General features: G+C 44.9%; 2 protein-coding genes across 2 annotated transcripts in view; both read right to left on the bottom strand.

Moving 5' to 3' along the window:
• The window catches only part of REC8 (REC8 meiotic recombination protein), a 28,433-nt gene extending 20,569 nt beyond the window's left edge, over positions 1-7,864 (bottom strand). The window contains exons 1-6 of the mRNA XM_083410365.1: positions 5,728-7,864; positions 5,556-5,624; positions 3,572-3,714; positions 2,594-2,669; positions 1,750-1,864; positions 1,420-1,501 (exon numbers count right to left, since the gene is read on the bottom strand). Of these exons, the coding sequence (XP_083266491.1) occupies positions 1,420-1,501; positions 1,750-1,864; positions 2,594-2,669; positions 3,572-3,714; positions 5,556-5,624; positions 5,728-5,783 (541 nt within the window). The 5' untranslated portion in view covers positions 5,784-7,864. The remainder of the gene's footprint in view (positions 1-1,419; positions 1,502-1,749; positions 1,865-2,593; positions 2,670-3,571; positions 3,715-5,555; positions 5,625-5,727) is intronic.
• GMPR2 (guanosine monophosphate reductase 2) overlaps positions 1-12,148 on the bottom strand; it is a 269,008-nt gene that overhangs the window by 166,842 nt on the left and 90,018 nt on the right. The gene's annotated exons all lie outside the window — the stretch shown is intronic.

Raw genomic sequence — 12,148 nt, 5'->3', positions numbered from 1 at the left:
AGGGTGGCTAATTTAGAGATGCAATTTCGAGGAAGGGAGCAAACAGCCTATCTCAAAGGTACAAGGTGGGGTAACCAGGGCAGCAACTATTTTTTTCCTTTTTTAAAATAATTTTTATTGAATGATTTTATGTTACAAAAAACAATACAGTGGTGCCCCGCAAGACGAATGCCTCGCAAGACGGAAAACCCGCTAGATGAAAGGGTTTTCCGTTTTGGAGGTGCTTCGCAGGACGAATTTCTCTATGGGCTTGCTTCACAAGACGAAAATGTCTTGCGATTCCTGGGGGTTTTTTTCCGCTCCCCACCCCCTTTTTCTAAGGCACTAAGCTGCTAATAGCCTTTTAGCAGCTAATCCGCTAATCCCTTAAGCCTTTAATAGCCGCTAATAGCCGCTAATAGCCGCTAAACCGCTAATAGCGCTAATCCACTAATCCACTAATGGGCTTGCTTCGCAAGATGAAAAAACCGCTAGACGAAGAGACTCACGGAACGGATTCTTTTTGTCTTGCGGGGCACCACTGTACAACCATATTACCACTTAATATAATTAAGAAATAAAAATTACATACATCGATATTTAGTTTGTTATTTCTTATTTACCGTCTTATTTCCTCCCAAACATTGCATAGAACAACACACATATGTGCAGACACCCACACAAAATGATAATAATGAAAGTAAATATTTTCCCCCTTTTATCTTCCAAAATCTTTTCTTCAACTTTGACTTCCTGTCAAGTCCCTTTGCATATATTTTATCTTACACTTGAATGTACACAAAACAATAAACCTTTCTATATAATTTTCCTAATACATTGTGAAAACATAATAAATCCTTAATTGTTATCCACCTCCTTTTAGTTCCTTTATCACTCAAATGCTAGCACGGAGTAACAACTATTACAGTGGTGCCTCGCAAGACGAAATTAATTCGTTCTGTGAGTCTCTTCGTCTAGCGGTTTTTTTGTCTTGCGAAGCAACCCCATTAGCGGATTAGGCTATTAGCGGTTTAGCGGCTATTAGCGGCTATTAAAGCCTTAAAGGATTAGCAGATTAGCTGCTAAAAGGCTATTAGCGGCTTAGCGGCTTAGAAAAAGGGGGTGGGGAGCGAAAAAAAATCTCAAGACATTTTCGTCTTGCAAAGCAAGCCCATAGAGAAATTCGTCCTGCGAAGCACATTGAAAAACGGAAAACCCTTTTGTCTAGCGGGTTTTCCGTCTTGCGAGGCATTCGTTTTGCGGGGCACCACTGTATTGTATTTTTGAACGTATCTTCTATAATGGCAGCGACTATTTTCTTAACAACTCAGAAACTCTGGTTTTGCCCCATGGAGAAGCCAAACTCTCCGCCTGGAAAGAAGGGGTTTCTGAAAGCATGATATTTAGCAGCAGTTCCAGGGCTCCCAGTTTCTGACCCACCTGGCCTCTGGTCCCAGGGAGATGGAGGAAGGCGCTGCAGGGGGCTTCTTTCAGGTGTGGCTGTTTCCAGAATGGATCGGACCTGGGAAAGACGGAGGGGGAAAAGGCGGAATCTGACCCCCTTCTCTCTGGTCCATCATTGCCAGGGAGCAGGGAGCCACCCGCTACAGCTGAGAGACACAGACCTCAGCAGGGAAGAGGAGGCTGGAGAGAGAACCAGGACTCTGGCGCCACCTACTGTCTGGCTCCCTGCCTTACGCCCTACCAGCAGGCCCCTCACCGCTGGACAAGAGCAGGGAGATTGGGGAAGAGGGCGAGAGGCTGTCTTACATAAGGAATGGACATAGGGCTGGGTAGCACCGGCTCCATCATCCCGAAAAAGGGATCGGGAGCTTCCTCTAGGATTTCCATGATGGCCAGCTGGTTGGGGAGCAGCAACCCTGGCCTGCGGTTAGGAGAAGCAGAAAGAAAAGGTTAGACTTACTAAGAAGTAAGGGACTTCTCTGCCCAAGCCCCAACCTACTCTGATCTTTTCCCTATATGCCTTAGGTACTGGTATCTCTGTAGTTTTGTCCCCAACAATCCTAATAATAATAATAATAATAATAATAATAATTATTTATTATTTGTACCCCACCCATCTGGCTGGGTTTCCGCAGCCACTCTGGGCGGCTTCCACAAAGACCAAAAATACACTAAGATGTCACACATTAAAAACTTCCCTGAACAGGGCTGCCTTCAGATGTCTTCTGAATGTCAGGTAGTTGTTTATCTCTTTGACATCTGATGGGAGGGTGTTCCACAGGGCGGGCGCCACTACCAAGAAGGCCCTCTGCCTCGTTCCCTGTAACCTCACTTCTTGCAGTGAGGGAACCGCCAGAAGGCCCTTGGCGCTAGACCTCAGTGTCTGGGTAGAACGATGGGGGTGGAGACGCTCCTTCAGGTATACTGGACCTTTGAGGCCATTTAGGGCTTTCAAGGTCAGCACCAACACTTTGAATTGTGCTTGGAAACGTACTGGGAGCCAATGTAGGTCTTTCAAGACCGGTGTTATGTGGTCTCGGCGGAGATCTGCTCGCCCAAGGATCACACAGGAGACCCAAGGCCAAACAGATATGCAAACTCCGCAGCTGCCCCCCAAACCCGCCCCGGGTGGCGAATGCGAATCACTCACTGCTCCAGGTCTGTCAGGTCAATTCGGATCTGCTGCCGGGCCCGGTTGAGGTGTTCCAAGATGTGCTGGATTTCCTCTGGAAATGGCAGGGTGGGGAGGCAGAAGGGGAGTCAGCCAGACACGGGAGAACCACCTCTCCGCCCACCCGCCCCCAAAGCCATTCATTTTGTTCATTCAAAGCTTTATGGCTTCCTTTTTTTTTAGCCATAAAAGCTCGGAGACCAACTTACAAGCCAAGGACCACCATCCAAACAAGCGACGGCACGGAAGGTAAGGAGGAGGGTGAGGGATGAGGAAAGCGTGCGCGCTCAAGCGGCCATTTCTTTCGTATCAAAAGGCTCTTGTAATGTCAGTTGCTAAGGGGTTTGGGGTGTGTCCCCCTGACCGTTCAGTAGACTTGGGAGGAAAAGCACTGCGTATGGAGGGAATTAGGGACGCGGGTGGCGCTGTGGGTTAAACCACAGAGCCTAGGACTTGCTGATCAGAAGGTCGGCGGTTCAAATCCCCGCGACGGGGTGAGCTCCCATTGCTCGGTCCCTGCTCCTGCCAACCTAGCAGTTCGAAAGCACGTCAAAGTGCAAGTAGATAAATAGGTACCGCTCCAGTGGGAAGGTAAACAGCGTTTCCGTGCGCTGCTCTGGTTCGCCAGAAGAGGCTTAGTCATGCTGGCCACATGACCCGGAAGCTGTACGCCGGCTCCCTCGGCCAATAGAGCGAGATGAGCGCCACAACCCCAGAGTCGGCCACGACTGGACCTAATGGTCAGGGGTCCCTTTACCTTTATGGAGGGAATTATGTATGTATGTCACAGGTTTAGCTACGATTGCAGGGAGTGGGAACAGGTGACCCCTTCCAACTGTACAATCCTGTGGTTCTGCGGAATGCATTTGAAAATATAAAAGAGAGGAAGAGAAAAGGTCCAGAAGAAGCGGCAGAAAGGGACAAACGGGGTGGGGGTTGGTTTGGAAAAGGTCATACCCACAAGGTACTGGCACTGACGGGTGTAAACGCGGACGACCCCAAACTGCAGCTGAGCGGAGAGGTAGAGCGAGAAGCGAGGTTTGGGAGCCCCAGGCCTGGGAGGCGGGACCTGAACGAGGATGAAGGCCATGATCTCCTCGCTGAAACAGGAGGGAGACAAGAGGCGTCACCCGCACGGCACCAGCCTGGTCTGCACTCGGCTCTGGACGCAATGCACGCCCGCAGGATCAGGCCAATGGCCCGCCTCCTCCAGCACCCTGTGGCCAGGCGGGTGCCTCACACAGTATATCACTATACAGTGGTACCTCGGTTTAAGAACAGCCCTGTTTACGAACTACAGTGGTACATCAGGTTACAGACACTTCAGATCACAGACACTTCAGGTTACAGACTCCGCTAACCCAGAAATAGTACCTCGGGTTAAGAACTTTGCTTCAGGATGAGAACAGAAATCGTGCTCCGGTGGCAGCAGGAGGCCCCATTAGCTAAAGTGGTGCTTCAGGTTAAGAACAGTTTCAGGTTAAGAACGGACCTCCAGAACGAATTAACTTTTTAACCCGAGGTACCACTGTATGGCTATTGATAACCGCCTATATATTTTTTAATAAACGCACTCCAAATATCATTGTTTATACAATATCTGTAAACATCCTGTTCATAAGATGTGTTACCATATCTTCAATCTACAGTGGTACTTGGTTCTCAAACTTAATCCGTTCCAGAAGTCCGTTCCAAAACCAAAGCATTCCAAAAACCAAGGCACGCTTTTCCCAAAGAAAGTAATGCAAAAGTAAAACAGCAATTTAACTTGAGTTTTACTATCCAGCAAGACCATTGATCCATAAAATGAAAGCAAGAAACAATGTGCTGCAGTCACACAATCAATCAATCAATCAGTAGCTGAACCAGATTCCACGCAGTCACAAAAACAGAACAAACAGAGCTGCAAAAACAAAAAAGCAAAATAAATAGCAAAACCAGACAGACCTCAGCGTAACACTGAAAACGGAAGTGTGGCACTCAAAACTGGTTTGCGGGGTTTGAGTTCCAAGTTGTTTGAGTACCAAGGCGTTTGAGAACCAAGGGACCACTGTATTGGTGGAAGTTTGCCACAGGTTTATCTTTCCAGTGCCTCAACACCAGTCTTTTGGCCATAGCAAAGGCACAACAAATCCATTTATGTTTGTCCAGACCAGGGGTCTGCAACCTTTAAGACAAAAAGAGCCACTTGGACCCGTTTCTGAAGAAAAAAAACTGGGAGCCGCAAAACTTGTCATTATAAAAATAACTTTTTTGTCACTTTTTTATTATTTCTTTGTTTGATCCCTCAGAATTACTCCTCCTCATAGAAATAAACGTTAAATTAACAAGTTACCTTTGTGTGTGTGTGTGTGTGTTCTTCACTCCCCTTCAAAACAGTGACCAGCATACATGCCCCCTTTCAATGCAGTGACCAGCGTACATGCCCCTTACAATGTAGCAGGCGGGCGGGCGGGCGGGAAGGTGACGTCGGGACAGCGCGTGACTAACGCACGCACCGCCCCCATGTGACGTCACAGCCAGTACAGCGCCTGCCACAGTGGGGAGTGTCGGGGCGCTCAATGCGCCTCCTCCCCTTGCTAGTATCCGCCCCGGAGCCGCGGCAAAGGTGTAAAAGAACCACATGCGGCTCCGGAGCCGCGGGTTGCAGACCCCTGGTCCAGAGGCCGGCACCCGGCTGCCAACCCACCATCCTTTCACCGGTCCTAATTTATATATGCATTTTCGCTGTTCCCAACCCTAATCCTGCAGAAAGCCATCTAATTAGATTTTAATTTGATCCTGACTTGCTTTTGGGAGGTAATTTAAATATTTGATTTTATACCAATATTATATATTTGATGTTATCTGCCCTGAGCCCAGTCTCGGCCGGGGAGGGCAGGATACAAATAAAAGTTTGTTCTTGTTGTTTCTTCCATCCCTCATTTGTGCCTCTACTCACCAGGTTCTCGGGACGTTGACTTTCAGGTACTCCCGCTTCAAGAGTTTGGCTGCCCCAGTTGCTGCCAACCTGGGAAAGAGACGGAGGAACTATCAGTTGGGGTGGGGGCAAGCAGGCAGCTGCCAGCACCTTCCGCTGCCCCCCAGCCACACTCTCAGAGCAAAGTCCTTACCAGATCGTAGCAAAACATCCCGTATGACGTTGCAACACGTTTGGGTAATAGAACATTCCGGAATGGAGAGTTTCCCTTTTCTAGTATGGAGGTTCTGAAACTTCTAGACTTCTCTGCTTTTCCTCTGCAAATTATCGCCCGGTTGTATCTCAAGAGTAAAAGGACCCCCTTTCCCCAATTTATTAACGGCCCAAGTGAGCGGCAAAACGTTGAGAAATGCAGTCGATCCTTCAGACCTCACAAATTCAGTGACTCACCACTGGAGGCAAAAGATTATGATGGGGCCTGTTCTTTCCTAAAACTAATTTGGGACAATTTTATCACAAAGCCAACGGCCGTGTCAGTTTGATTCCCAAATCTGATTAATTAAGGGAGATGAGATGGTAAGCAGCAAACTGCCAGGAATGAGAGCTGTGTTTCCTGGTGAGTTTAACAGTTTGATGACAGGAGAAAGATGACGAAGAGAATCTGCAGGCAAAAGGATTTTAATCTATTAGAGGATGTGCCATTTGGTGACAATATTCGTTCAAATGGTGAGTTGTGAGGTGTAATCTCAAAATTCTCTAACACTCAACCAGTAAGTTCATACCAAATGTATAAAATGTATGGTGCGGGGGTGGGGATAGCTAAATTCCCAACTGATCAGTTAAGAATATTTTTAATGGGAAGTAAATAAAGAATATTAGCTAGGAATACTAGCACAGATGATTAACAGGAACAATTAATTAACAGGAAAAATTAATATGCAAATAACAAGCAGGGATTCACCTATTCACCTCCCAGACCATTAAATGTTGAAGCAATACTGACTACCATTGAACGTGTCTAATTACGGTAATCAGAAGTCTATGAACAGTTTAAACTAGGGTGATAAGAGAACCCAGAAATTAAAGAGGGTTTAGCAACCCTGTGTGCTTTTAATAAACAAGGTAGTCATAAAAATATTTATGAGAGGCTAATTAGAGAATGAGATGTGATTAATACTTATAGTAATTGGGCATGGATTGTTTTAAAAGTAACTACCGTACATATCAGCGTTGGGGGGAGTTCAGGTGGAAAGAAAAGCTTGGGGGTTTTTTTGGTTTTGTCTGGCCAAGATAAGCTTGAATTTTTATTTTAAGAAATAGCAGTAAGAACTAAGAAATGGTGGCAATTATTAAATAATTCCTAGTGCTAGGAATTATTAAGATTCCTAGCACTAAATGAAGACCTAGTAAATTAATAGGGCTGCAAATAAAGTAATTAAACAGGGGGTTACTTGGACTCAGCACCACTGGCTGCTACTGTTAATAAAAGCCAATGATTCTAAAAGGCGAATGTGCTAAAAATTAGAAATAAAAACGGACAGTGTAACCAGGCAGCCACCCTCAACCCTCTGCAGCCACTGACCAGGATCAAAGTGAGAGACACAGGCAACAGCCTTGTCAATAAACGAAACACCTGCGACCAATCCCTGCTGTTTTCTGACGTTCTGACCAATGAAAACATCTCCCTCTTTTAACTATTTCGACCAATCACTGCAGAAGAAGCCTGCGAAAACTTCTCTCCCGGCTTGGAGACACGTTCTTCGCCTCTCTCCAGTTACAACCAATCAAATCTCTTTATTTCTCTTCTCTTGACCAGCCCTCCTCTTATTACGTTGCAGAGTTCTAACCAATCAAATCGCTTCCGCTGCACTGGGCCTGTTCAGATGCGCATCTCATTACCCCGTCCGTGTTCTCAATTCCTTGTTACTGAACTGAGCTCGTCCAATGGGCAGGCTCCTCACAGAGTTCTAGCCAATAAGATCGACGCAAGGGCCTCCTCCTTTAAGAAAGTGTTTACCTTGTTTCTTGAATTTTTCTTTGCCTGTCAACTCACCTATTGCCCAAGCCTGGCCAATGAAATCAAGGCACGTGACCGGAATACTGTCCAATCATGGAGAAGGGGCGGTTTTCCCGCCAAATTAAGTTCTAGGTCCCTTTTCTCTTCAGAAATTCCAGACGCGATTGATGTATCAGTTAATAGGAGCCTAGTAGTCTCCATATATGTCTCTGTATATACCAAAATCACTCACCCTAATACTGCAGAATTAAAAGCAAATAAAGGCAATTAAAGCCCCAGGCAGGCCTCTTGGGCCCCTCATTCTCTCACAGCTTGGCCTACCTTGCAGGTTGTTGTGAGGGCAAAGGGGAACAGGAGGACCAAATTTAGTCACCCAAACACAGAAATAGGATGTAATAAATCACCAAGAGTTTTCTGGGTTCGGGGGATTTTGCATTTATTTATAGCTTAGTTTAACTTCCAACCCAAAAAAGAGTTTTGTTCCACCAGGCCTTTGGTCAGGGCCCAGCCTGACTCCCTCCTCTGGCAACCTGCACAGAATTTTGCTTAACGGTTGCCATTAATTTGATTTTAATTAATTTTTATATTGAAATGTTTTTAGAATGTTGGATTATTTGATTGTTTGATTATTTGATTGCTGTTAGCCGCCCTGAGCCCGGCTTCGGCTGGGGAGGGCGGAATATAAATAAAATTTATTATTATTATTATTATTATTATTATTATTATTATTATTATTATTATGAACCCTTTACAAGAGTGTTCAAGCATCAATATTAGAGTGTATTCATCAGCACCAAAAATGGAACTGCTGCACAATATGTGTGAATGGATAATTAAAACGTAATGGTCACTAAACTGACAGGTTTTTTAAAAAATTTGCAGATCAGTTGCCAGAAAAATAAGGGCAAGGTCTCCTCAATTATTTTAAGGTGTTTGATTGATTTCACTCTCTGTTTTGTCCAGCTAGGGTTGAAGGAAGGTGAGGACAGGTGACCTCACCTGGGCCTGAAGTCACCCCCCACCAAAGCAGGCTCAAAGCTTCTCAAAATCATTTTCTCAGCAGCTAAGCATCAGAAACATTCCGCTCTGCTGTAATAAAGGTAGAGAACAGTCCATTGTTTCTCAGGCCTTTCTCATGCCTTCTGGCCTTGCTAAAGAACCACATTGCAACTTGCTTTCTGTCCGGGAACCATGCCAGAACAAGAGATTGAAACATATCTGAACACTCTGAAACCCCTTTCCTGGGAAGGGTGCCAAGAGTCCCAATAGTCCCAAGACAGCTTTCTGTTCATGCTCAGAGGACTCCTGAGGGAGGAGAAAGGAGGAGGGAACTGGAAAGGGGTATATATGCTTGTGCACAGGACTGTGAACTTCGTGCATGCTTTTTGTGAGTTATCACACTTGCTCCTTCTACCAGTTCATGGATTGTAGAAATAAAAGCCTTTTCTCCGAAACTATTTCTTGAGTGTCTGTTGACTCCCACTTCCCTTTCCCAGGCGCAATATTTTTCCCACCCGAGGGCAAAGCCTCATAAGGCTACAGCCTCAACTATTTTAAGGTGATTGATTGATTGATTTCACTTTCTGTTTTGTCCAGCTAGGATAATGGGAAAAAAGAGCAGCTTCAGATTACTGGTTTTTTAAAAAAGGCTCCTCAGGGTTACCATCTCTCAAACACAAAAGGACAATGGATTGAGAGGGAGGAGGAAACAAGCAAACTGGGTTTCACGTTATTAGGTACAGATTGTTCTAATGGCCAGGCGGCTTTTTGCACCTTACTCCTGGCCTTGCCAAAAAACGAAAAAACTGCAGCAGCAGGAGAGGTGGGAAGCAGGGCCCATTCACTCTGCTGAGAGCAAATCCTCTCCCGAAAGTGCTTGTCCATCATACAGACCTCTGTTTATAACTTTAGGAACTGGTTCTTCCTCCCCCCCCCCCCCACTTCTTGCATTTTAGGGGGTTGGACTAGATGACCCATAGGGTCCCTTCCAACTCTACAATTCCCTCCCCATCCTGTTTTCCTTTTGTGCCTTGCCTTTTGGGTTATCGTTTTAAGCGACTGTATGTTTTGCAATGACAAACCTAGACAGCATCTTAAAAAGTAGAGACATCACCTTGCCAACAAAGGTCCGTATAGTAAAAGCTCTGGTTTTCCCAGTAGTGATGTATGGAAGTGAGAGCTGGACCATAAAGAAGGCTGATCGCTAAAGAATTGATCCTTTTGAATTCTGGTGCTGGAGGAGACTCTTGAGAGTCCCATGGGCTGAAAGAAGATCAAACCTCTCCATTCTGAAGGAAATCAGCCCTGAGTGCTCACTGGAAGGAAAGATCCTGAAGCTGAGGCTCCAAGACTTTGGCCACCTCATGAGAAGAGAAGACTCCCTGGAAAAGACCCTGATGTTGGGAAAGATGGAGGGCACAAGGAGAAGGGGACGACAGGGGACGAGATGGTGGGACAGTGTTCTCGAAGCTACCAGCATGAGTTTGACCAAACTGCGGGAGGCAGTGGAAGACAGGAGGGCCTGGCGTGCTCAGGGTCCATGGGGTCACGATGAGTCGGACACAACTAAACGACTAAACAACAACAACATGTTGTGCAAGCCTTTTCCGGCTAGAGTGGGATGAAAATACCCCAGATAAATAAGAAATACAACTTCAGCCCTCAAGTCCTGTTTGGGCGCTATGGATAACAGGATGCCAGAATAGATAGGCTTTTGGTCTTGATCCAGCAGAGTTCTTCTTATCTGACACAAAAATCGCTGACGCTGTTCGGATCCCAATTGCTTTTTTGTTGTTTTGTTTTTAAATGGTGGGAGACACAACACACTGGAAGCCTGGGGTAGCAATAAGAGTGTAATAAACGACAATCTGCCCTTATTCCCTTATGGGGGACACAAGAGCTCTTATAGAGTCCTTTGCAGGTTCTCCATCGGTCGGAGAAAATAACAGAGGCCAACCAGAGATTATTGAGAAGCAAAGCAACTTGTATGCCTGATCTTTATTGAACTGTTGCAACAGGGTGCCCCCTTCACACACGGGAGGAGGACCCAGAACCCAGGTGTGCCCGCCCTTATATAGACAGTATAAATTGCCAGCCCTGGAGTCCAAGACCACCCCCAGACACATCATACCTACATCACAGAAATGTCGGTCTACAACAGAAATCTGAGTGCGTTGTTTACCTCCTGTCTGGCAGGTTACCTGTTAATGCTTACTTGATTGGATACCCTGGGGAGCCTGGCTAGTATTTTGTAATGATAACTACTTAGTTCCTGAGCCAGGTCACAGGCTCACCCTATTCATACACAGACATACCCTTAAGACAGGATCTGTGAAGGAGGAGACAACGGGGAGGCTTTTCCATTTTCCTTGACCTTGCAGAGAAATCATTTGGTCAGTTTGGGAGTCAAAATGTTTTCAGGGCTGTTTTCCTGTGCTGCTTCAGACGTAGTATATATATTTATGTATGTGTTTGCTTGGTACATTTATGAACATTTAATATATATATAAGACCTTAATTTTTTTTTATTTCAAGAGTAAACTGGTTATTCCCACCGAACAGCTTTTGCAGCCGTTGGTGACTGATGAGCACACATGCATGATTCAGCAAACAAGCAGGGTATCGGTTCAGGGAAACCACAGGGAAAATAATGGTGACTCATCAACCACATGCGAGGCTTAGAAGAGACAAGCGCCAGAGTTACGTAACACAGAATCATACTCGTTTTTTAGGGAGCTCTTTACATAGAATCTGACCAAACTGAATGAAATGTGCGCCCAAGAAAAGGATTATTAGGACTAACAGGTGTAACTGGTCAATTCGGGCATGGATTTGTTTTTGCTTTTTTTAATATATAATTTTTATTCAGTTTACAAATAAGACAAATTAATGCAATTCAAACAATTTATAAAACCATTCTCTCATTTTTTGACTTCCCTCAACTTGGCTGGTACTCCTTCCCTTCTCAATTTTCCACACATTTCTTAGTTCTTATCTACTTCTTAAATTAAATCTACTTTCAGTCCATAATTTTAACTTTCTTTTTTACAAAGCTTCGCTAAACGTTACAAGCGTTATTTGTTTTTCACTTAAATTATGCATATATTCTGAAAATTTTTCCCATTCTTCAATAAATCTCTGATCTCGTCGATTCCTAATTCTTCCTGTCATTCTATCCAGTTCTGCAAAGTCCATCATTTTCATTCTCCATTCTTCCAGTGTTGGTAGTTCTTCTTGTTTCCATTTCTGGGCTAACAATATTCTCGCTGCTGTTACTGCGTACAAAAATAATTTCCTATCTTTCTTTTTTTTTGCTTTTTTGATGTGGCAACTGAATTAACTTCCCATTGTGAAAACTTCACTTTCACTTCCTATTGCGAAAACTTCAAGGTCTCAAAAGAGTAACTACAGTTTTTTGGGCTATCTCTGGAGAAGAGGATGGTCTCTCCCTCTTTTTGTAAAAAACCTTTCCTCGTATTTCCAACAGAGACAGCATATAAAAAATGACAAGAACATAGTAAAAGAGAGGAACAAATGGGGTGGGGGGGAGAGAACCATTTCAGAAACAAAATTAACTGACTTACGCCTGTTCCTGGCA

Source organism: Podarcis tiliguerta (assembly GCF_965153285.1).
Source record: "Podarcis tiliguerta genome assembly, chromosome: 13".
Taxonomy (NCBI): domain Eukaryota; kingdom Metazoa; phylum Chordata; class Lepidosauria; order Squamata; family Lacertidae; genus Podarcis; species Podarcis tiliguerta.
This window is presented reverse-complemented; position numbering and strand designations above follow the sequence as displayed.